General features: G+C 45.1%; 2 protein-coding genes and 1 long non-coding RNA gene across 3 annotated transcripts in view; 2 read left to right on the top strand and 1 right to left on the bottom strand.

The window, feature by feature from the left end:
• The window catches only part of LOC130526773 (thiosulfate sulfurtransferase-like), a 992-nt gene extending 968 nt beyond the window's left edge, over positions 1-24 (top strand). The window contains exon 2 of the mRNA XM_057034680.1: positions 18-24. Coding sequence (XP_056890660.1) covers positions 18-24 — 7 coding nt within the window. The remainder of the gene's footprint in view (positions 1-17) is intronic.
• Positions 25-1,213: 1,189 nt separating this feature from the next.
• Positions 1,214-2,565, top strand: LOC130526867 (uncharacterized). Its single transcript, XM_057034860.1, has 2 exons — positions 1,214-2,369; positions 2,438-2,565. The coding sequence occupies exon 1, from the start codon at positions 1,229-1,231 to the stop codon at positions 2,357-2,359; it is 1,131 nt and encodes a 376-aa protein (XP_056890840.1). The 5' UTR covers positions 1,214-1,228; the 3' UTR covers positions 2,360-2,369; positions 2,438-2,565.
• A 310-nt stretch (positions 2,566-2,875) lies between these two features.
• On the bottom strand, positions 2,876-3,533 carry LOC130526923 (uncharacterized). The gene is made up of 2 exons (XR_008950888.1): positions 3,322-3,533; positions 2,876-3,237 (listed from the first exon to the last, which is right to left on the bottom strand). It is a non-coding gene; the product is annotated as an uncharacterized LOC130526923 (long non-coding RNA).
• Between the last annotated feature and the right edge of the window lie 5,768 nt (positions 3,534-9,301).

Genomic DNA, 9,301 nt, shown 5'->3' with positions numbered 1-9,301 from the left:
GGGTGGTCACCTGAGAGTCGTTAGCAGGGTCGTTGGTCGGGTCGTTCACCTAGTTTCTGTTGAGGTGTCTCCCTTTGTCTGCTGGGTCACATGGTGATGAGTCACTGGGTCTCCTGGAATGGTGTGAATGTTTGTTTTGCTGTTGGAAGGAGTGGAGGACTGCATTGTATGTGGGTGATAGGAAGTGCCTCAGGCCACCACCTCTGTTCAAGGATGGTTTCTCCAATTTAACATGGATAGCTTCCTTAACCCCCCTTTCAAACCAGCGGTCTTCTCTGGCCAGTATCCGTACTTGGCTGTCCTCGAAGGAGTGCCCACTCTCCTTTAAGTGTAAGTGGACTGCTGAATCCTGACCCGAAGAGGTGGCACGTCTGTGTTGTGCCATTCTTCTGTGGAGAGGTTGTTTGGTTTCCCCAATGTACAGTTCCTTGCATTCCTCCTGGCACTGTACAGCATAAACAACATTACTTTGTTTGGGTCTTGGTGTCTTGTCCTTTGGGTGTACTAACCTCTGTCTGAGAGTGTTGCTGGGTTTGAAATGAACCGGTATGTCGTGTTTCTGGAAGATCCTCCTAAACTTCTCCGAGACTCCAGACAGGTAGGGGATGGAAACGCTGCGGCGTTTGTTTCTCTCCTCCTCTCCTTTGCTGAGGTCTCGCTTTCTTGAGGTCCTGGTGAAGGCCCAGTCTGGGTAGCCACATGTTTTGAGAGCTGTCTTAATGTGGTCCTGTTCCTTCTTTCTGCCTTGGGATGTGGTGGGTATTTCTCTGGCCCGGTGTTGGAGAGTTCTGATCACTCCCAACTTGTGTTCCAGTGGGTGGTGAGAGTCAAACTGGAGGTACTGGTCAGTATGTGTAGGTTTTCTGTAGACTTCGATGGTGAGATTTCTGTCCTCAGTGATCTTGACCGCGCAGTCCAGAAAGGCCAGACTGTTTCCTTTTACATCTTCCCGGGTGAATTTTACATGTTCGTCTGTTTCGTTGAGGTGATCGGAGAAAGCTTCCAATTCTTGTGTTTGAATTTTGACCCAGGTGTCATCAACATACCTGAACCAGTGGCTTGGCGCAGTTCCTGTGAAGGATGTCAGGGCCTGGGATTCCACCTTCTCCATGTATAGATTGGCAACTATGGGGGATACTGGTGAGCCCATGGCACAGCCATGTTTCTGCCTGTAGAACATGTAGCCCATGGCACAGCCATGTTTCTGCCTGTAGAACATGGCTGTGCCATGGGCTCACCAGTATCCCCCATAGTTGCCAATCTATACATGGAGAAGGTGGAATCCCAGGCCCTGACATCCTTCACAGGAACTGCGCCAAGCCACTGGTTCAGGTATGTTGATGACACCTGGGTCAAAATTCAAACACAAGAATTGGAAGCTTTCTCCGATCACCTCAACGAAACAGACGAACATGTAAAATTCACCCGGGAAGATGTAAAAGGAAACAGTCTGGCCTTTCTGGACTGCGCGGTCAAGATCACTGAGGACAGAAATCTCACCATCGAAGTCTACAGAAAACCTACACATACTGACCAGTACCTCCAGTTTGACTCTCACCACCCACTGGAACACAAGTTGGGAGTGATCAGAACTCTCCAACACCGGGCCAGAGAAATACCCACCACATCCCAAGGCAGAAAGAAGGAACAGGACCACATTAAGACAGCTCTCAAAACATGTGGCTACCCAGACTGGGCCTTCACCAGGACCTCAAGAAAGCGAGACCTCAGCAAAGGAGAGGAGGAGAGAAACAAACGCCGCAGCGTTTCCATCCCCTACCTGTCTGGAGTCTCGGAGAAGTTTAGGAGGATCTTCCAGAAACACGACATACCGGTTCATTTCAAACCCAGCAACACTCTCAGACAGAGGTTAGTACACCCAAAGGACAAGACACCAAGACCCAAACAAAGTAATGTTGTTTATGCTGTACAGTGCCAGGAGGAATGCAAGGAACTGTACATTGGGGAAACCAAACAACCTCTCCACAGAAGAATGGCACAACACAGACGTGCCACCTCTTCGGGTCAGGATTCAGCAGTCCACTTACACTTAAAGGAGAGTGGGCACTCCTTCGAGGACAGCCAAGTACGGATACTGGCCAGAGAAGACCGCTGGTTTGAAAGGGGGGTTAAGGAAGCTATCCATGTTAAATTGGAGAAACCATCCTTGAACAGAGGTGGTGGCCTGAGGCACTTCCTATCACCCACATACAATGCAGTCCTCCACTCCTTCCAACAGCAAAACAAACATTCACACCATTCCAGGAGACCCAGTGACTCATCACCATGTGACCCAGCAGACAAAGGGGAGACACCTCAACAGAAACTAGGTGAACGACCCGACCAACGACCCTGCTAACGACTCTCAGGTGACCACCCGGATCATTAGCATGCAAATGGTCCACAGGGGCTATATATTTTCAAGCTCTCTCCCCAGCGATTTCAGAACTGAAGAAGCCTTCTGGATAGAAGGCGAAACGTCTTCAAGAGAAGAAACCCAGTCCAGTTGACAGAGAAAACTACCTTGGATACAATGACCTGGATGACTGAGAATTTACACAGACATCCATGTTACATGCACACAATAAAATTAATATTTTCTTTGTGTTCCTTCACATATTGAAGAGTTTAATAGTAGGCTGCTACTACACAGCAGGTCAAAACTGCAGAGCATCACGGGTAATGTTCCATTCAGGTAAGTTCACTTCACAGAGCCTATACTGTATTATTATATCATTATTATTATTATGATTATTGCATCTATATAACTGTGAAAAACTGTCTAAAATGCAGGATAAAGCCTGTTCAGGTCCTTACTAAATGATCAATTTAATGTAAGTGTATATGAAGCACATCTGCTTAATTTTATCCCATCTTCTATCAGTGAAAAAGTTGCAGTTTTATTTCTGTCATAATCAGCAGGAATCCACAAACTGGGGACGATGATCAGTCGTGGTCCCACCAACGTTATGGTCTCAGACTAAAGACTAAGATGATTAATTGTATAAATACTTGGAGGAATCAGAAATTACGCTATAAGATGCTTGTTCATGTGCAGCGGTTCCTCAGACAGACAACAGCATAAGGGATGTGCTGTTCCTCTTGGTGCTGATGAGGTTGGACCATGCTGTCAAGAGGATCCACATCAGTCTGGGGGAAACGTATGCTGCTGTAGTAAATGCCATTCTCCTCCGTGGGTTGATCTGTGATTTCCTCATGCACAGGACCGTGATTTACCTGACAATGAGGCAAGACACCGAATGTTGGTGTTATCTTTGTTTTAGGAAGATGGTTATAGTTAAGGATCATCGGGCCACTTACCTCCTCCAACTTGAGGACAGTATTCTGGCTCAACTTTCCCTTTCCTCTGAAATGAATGTTTAAAAAAAACCCACTTGTGATACCAGTCACATTTGATGTGTGTTATGTGATTAACTCAGTTTACATCAGGTTCTGTTCTTCACCTGATGCAACAGATGACAAGTGAGGTGAAGACCAGGAGAGCAGCACCAACTCCTGCAGCTGCCGCCAGGGTCCATTTTTAATCAATCAATCAATCAATCAATCAATCAATCTCTTTTATTTTTTATAGCGTCTTATACAATCAAAATTGTTTCAAGGCGCTTTCCAGAATCCCAGGGCCTGACCCCAGACAAGCAACAGTGGCAAGGAAAAACTCCCCTTTAACAGGAAGAAACCTTGAGCAGGACCAGGCTCATGTAGGGGGACCTCCTGCTGATGGCCGGCTGGGTAAAGAGAGAGGAGAAGGGGGAGGACAGGTAGAGGATAGGTAGGAGAGGAGAGGAGAGGAGAGGGGTAGAGGAGAGGAGGTAGAGTGAGGGGAGGTAGAGGTAGAGGAGAGGAGAAGGAGAAGGAGGAGGAGGGGAAAGAGGAGAGGAGAGGGAAAAGGAGAAGGAGGGGGAGAGAGAGGAAGAGAGGGAGAGGAGGCACAGAGCACAGAAACACACACACAAAAAATATTGATGTACAATCACTTCAGCGGGGCCGGAGGTCATTAATGCAGCTCCGAGGGCGGCAATACCTGTAAATAAATAGAGGGGGGGGGAAGCAGAAAAACTACATAAGAATCAGCTAACTAGTCTGCTTGATGAGGGAGAGGAAAGGAGAGGAAAGGAGAGGAGAGGAGAGGAGAGGAGAGGAGAGGGAAACCATGACCCAGTGGAGTGACCAGAGGCCTGTCAGGTGATCATGTTTCCGGACCCCAGCAGCCTTGGCCTATAGCAGCATAACTAAGATGTGACCTAATGATTAGACGACCCCCTAAGTATGATAATTTGTCTGTCTATGATAGTAACTGGAACTACTGAATTAGTAACAATAAGCTTTTTCAAAGAGGTAGGTTTTGAGTCTGATCTTAAAAGTAGCGATGGAGTCAGCCTCCCGTACCTGGACAGGGAGCTGGTTCCATAGCAGGGGGGCCTGGTAGCTAAATGCTCGGCCCCCCATTCTACTCCTGGAAACTCTGGGAACCACAAGTAGACCAGCATTTGAGAGAGCGAGCGGTCTATTGGGCTGATAAGGTGTCACTAGCTCCTCCAGGTAGGGGATGGGAGGCCTCTGAGGACCTGTAGGTCAAAAGAAGGGTTTTAAAAAATTATTCTAAATTTAACGGGAAGCCAAATGAAGCGACGCCAGTACAGGGAGTTATGTGATCTCTTTTGTCAATACCTGTCAGAACTCTGGCTGCAGCATTTTGGATCAACTGGAGGCTTCTTAAAGAGTTGTTTTGGACACCCTGATAATAAAGAGTTACAGTAGTCCAGCCTGGAAGTAACAAATGCATGGACTAACGTTTCAGCATCATGCCGCGTCAGCAGTTTTCCTGATCTTGTGATTGTCCCTCAAGTGAAAAAAGGCACTTTCAAGAGACTAATTTAATGTGTGAGTTGAAGGAGAGATTTTGATCAAAAGTTACTCCTAGGTTCCTCACAGAGAGACTAGATTTAATGAGATACCATCTAGAGTGATCATGTGATCTAATCTATCCCAGAGAGGTTCAGGACCCAAAAAACATGACCTCCAGTTTTCCTGGGTTAAGGAGGAGGAACAATTTGAAGACATCCAGGACTTTATGTCTTTAAGACAGGTCTGAAGCGTCACTAAACTGCTCTGTCTCAGGGGTTCTATGGATAAATAAGAGCTGAGTGTCATCAGCATAACAATGAAAATGTATCCCATGCTGCCGAATAATGTTCCCTAAGGGAAGCATGTACAATGTGAAGAGGATTGGTCCGAGTACAGAACCTTGAGGAACTCCATGGCTAACCCTACTGTATGAGGAGGGAAACACCATGGACATGGCAAACTGGTATCTATCAGATAAGTATGATCTAAACCAGTCTAGTGCTGTCCCTTTAATCCCAATCACATGTTCCAGTCTCTGTAACAGGATGCTGTGATCAACTGTATCAAAAGCAGCACTGAGGTCCAGCAGAACCAGCATAGAGACCAGTCCATGATCGGAAGCTATGAGAAGATCATTAGTGACTTTAAGAAGTGCTGTTTCTGTGCTGTGGTGAGCTCTAAAGCCTGACTGAAACATCTCAAACAGGCTGTTCCTCTGCAGGTGCTGCAGTAACTGAGTCACCACCACCTTCTCTAGAACTTTAGAGTTAAAAGGAAGGTTGGATATCAGCCTATAGTTTGCTAAGACGTCAGGATCCAGTGATGGTTTTTTAAGCAACGGCTTAATCACTGCCACCTTGTAGGACCGGGGTACATAACCTGACACTAAAGAACCATTGATCTGGTCCAGGATAGAACTGCCTATCATTAATGAGGAACTCTGAACTCTGAGTGTCTTTTCAGGAGATCTAACATCTCTCTGAGTGTTCACAGCACAGGAGTACTTTCCTGCATGCTGAGTTGTGACTACATCCAGAACCAGGTGTTTGTTTTGGTGCTCTGGCAGCTGTAGAAGTTGATCATTCAGGTACCAGATGTAGTTCTTGTTGTTGGTCAGAGGACAGCTGGTGCTGCAGGTCAGTTTGACTCGATCACCTTCTGTCATCTCTGTAGATGGACTGATGTTGACCTTTATGTCTGATTCAAATGCAGAAAACAGATATTTTCACACATGTTTCAGACAGGAAAGCACTTTATCATGTAAAGTGATTCACAAAACTGTAGAAATGATCAACAATTTTTGCCTCTGCTGTTTTCCACACATTCATGCTAAAATTTCAGCACTAATTTACATGAAAGTTAGCACATTTCCTATGAAAGATAACTTTTATTTAACTTCAATTTTGATTCAAACTATTTACTTATTGGATGGCAAAATGAGAAAATCTTGTATTTTGATGTGGCTCAGATACAAAGCTCTCTCGATTTAAGCTTGTTTTATATTTTAGATCCAGATTTACCTGTAACAATCAGAACTGTTCCGGGTTTCTGACGTGTGTTGTCATCTTGGTGCCTGAATCTGTATTCTGCTGAGTCACTTTGCTTCACAGATTTAATTGACAGTGTGTTAATCTGCTTCTCTTGGTCCTCATGATATGTAAAATGATCAGTTTTCAATACATTCATTCTCTCCTCCTTCTCACCATTCCAGATTATTATATACCAGTGTTTAGCCTTGGATTTTGTGTATTTTGAACTGGAATATTTACTTGAGATGTTTACTGAGGAACCTTCCAAAGCACAGATTCTCTTTTTTATATAATTCACAGTCAGGCAGGATTTGTCAGCAGCACCTAACAGATGAAAGCAAAGACGGTGTCAGTTTTGATGAAACTCAAAGGAAATTCACTTTAAACCTTGACATTTTTGAGTGGATTCTTTAATTATGATTTTTTTCTGACTGTTGCATGTCAAATTCATATTTACATATTTTTAACAGTAAGGATTTATGATAAAACCACATCAAAACTTTATCTTGTTTCTATGTTCAGGCCACGGGTTTGGTGATACTCACAGACTTCATCAGACTGCAGCTCCTTGACACCACTGACAGCACACAGGAAAGTGTCTTGAGAAATGTTGGGTATTGGTTGTAATGGGTCTATATGCATTTCTGTTCTTGTACCATTGAGTGTTTGTGGGAGGACACCTGGTGTTACAGCTCAGTTTGACATGATCCTTCCTTGGAGTCTTTTCAACATATATTTCTGAGAGAAGATGGTAAACATAGAATCATGGTTAAAAGTAGAAAAATACAGATAACACATATAAACTGAAGAAAACCTGTGATAATGCAAGTGAGGGTACTGTAAATGGGAACTACGTAACAGTAACAAAACACAAACAAATCAAGAGTAAAATGATGAAAGGATCAGTGTTTGTGAGGATTGATTGTGAGTGATGAAAGTGAACCTGTGGGGTGTAGCAATACTCTATGCCTTGTACAGTATATATCTCTATGAGAGACGAGACGAGTGTATCCTTTCTATTGTTTTAATCCACACACACAAGTACTCCCCAAGCACGTAAAACATCGGCACATTAGTTCCACTTATTGGTTCCTACCAATATTCCTACATCTCCCCCTTTTAGTGAGTTGCCCACATTTCTTTTAACATCAACAACTGTTATTTTCTTTTACTGTACTTACAAACACAAATATCTCTGTATAACTTTAACTCAGGTGTCATCAACATACCTGAACCAGTGGCTTGGCGCAGTTCCTGTGAAGGATGTCAGGGCCTGGGATTCCACCTTCTCCATGTATAGATTGGCAACTATGGGGGATACTGGTGAGCCCATGGCACAGCCATGTTTCTGCCTGTAGAACATGTAGCCCATGGCACAGCCATGTTTCTGCCTGTAGAACATGGCTGTGCCATGGGCTCACCAGTATCCCCCATAGTTGCCAATCTATACATGGAGAAGGTGGAATCCCAGGCCCTGACATCCTTCACAGGAACTGCGCCAAGCCACTGGTTCAGGTATGTTGATGACACCTGGGTCAAAATTCAAACACAAGAATTGGAAGCTTTCTCCGATCACCTCAACGAAACAGACGAACATGTAAAATTCACCCGGGAAGATGTAAAAGGAAACAGTCTGGCCTTTCTGGACTGCGCGGTCAAGATCACTGAGGACAGAAATCTCACCATCGAAGTCTACAGAAAACCTACACATACTGACCAGTACCTCCAGTTTGACTCTCACCACCCACTGGAACACAAGTTGGGAGTGATCAGAACTCTCCAACACCGGGCCAGAGAAATACCCACCACATCCCAAGGCAGAAAGAAGAACAGGACCACATTAAGACAGCTCTCAAAACATGTGGCTACCCAGACTGGGCCTTCACCAGGACCTCAAGAAAGCGAGACCTCAGCAAAGGAGGAGGAGAGAAACAAACGCCGCAGCGTTTCCATCCCCTACCTGTCTGGAGTCTCGGAGAAGTTTAGGAGGATCTTCCAGAAACACGACATACCGGTTCATTTCAAACCCAGCAACACTCTCAGACAGAGGTTAGTACACCCAAAGGACAAGACACCAAGACCCAACAAAGTAATGTTTGTTTATGCTGTACAGTGCCAGGAGGAATGCAAGGAACTGTACATTGGGGAAACCAAACACCTCTCCACAGAAGAATGGCACAACACAGACGTGCCACCTCTTCGGGTCAGGATTCAGCAGTCCACTTACACTTAAAGGAGAGTGGGCACTCCTTCGAGGACAGCCAAGTACGGATACTGGCCAGAGAAGACCGCTGGTTTGAAAGGGGGGTTAAGGAAGCTATCCATGTTAAATTGGAGAAACCATCCTTGAACAGAGGTGGTGGCCTGAGGCACTTCCTATCACCCACATACAATGCAGTCCTCCACTCCTTCCAACAGCAAAACAAACATTCACACCATTCCAGGAGACCCAGTGACTCATCACCATGTGACCCAGCAGACAAAGGGGAGACACCTCAACAGAAACTAGGTGAACGACCCGACCAACGACCCTGCTAACGACTCTCAGGTGACCACCCGGATCATTAGCATGCAAATGGTCCACAGGGGCTATATATTTTCAAGCTCTCTCCCCAGCGATTTCAGAACTGAAGAAGCCTTCTGGATAGAAGGCGAAACGTCTTCAAGAGAAGAAACCCAGTCCAGTTGACAGAGAAAACTACCTTGGATACAATGACCTGGATGACTGAGAATTTACACAGACATCCATGTTACATGCACACAATAAATTTAATATTTTCTTTGTGTTCCTTCACATATTGAAGAGTTTAATAGTAGGCTGCTACTACACAGCAGGTCAAAACTGCAGAGCATCACGGGTAATGTTCCATTCAGGTAAGTTCACTTCACAGAGCCTATACTGTATT

The sequence above is a fragment of the Takifugu flavidus genome, chromosome 6 (assembly GCF_003711565.1).
Source record: "Takifugu flavidus isolate HTHZ2018 chromosome 6, ASM371156v2, whole genome shotgun sequence".
In the NCBI taxonomy this organism is placed as follows: Eukaryota; Metazoa; Chordata; class Actinopteri; order Tetraodontiformes; family Tetraodontidae; genus Takifugu; species Takifugu flavidus.
This window is presented reverse-complemented; position numbering and strand designations above follow the sequence as displayed.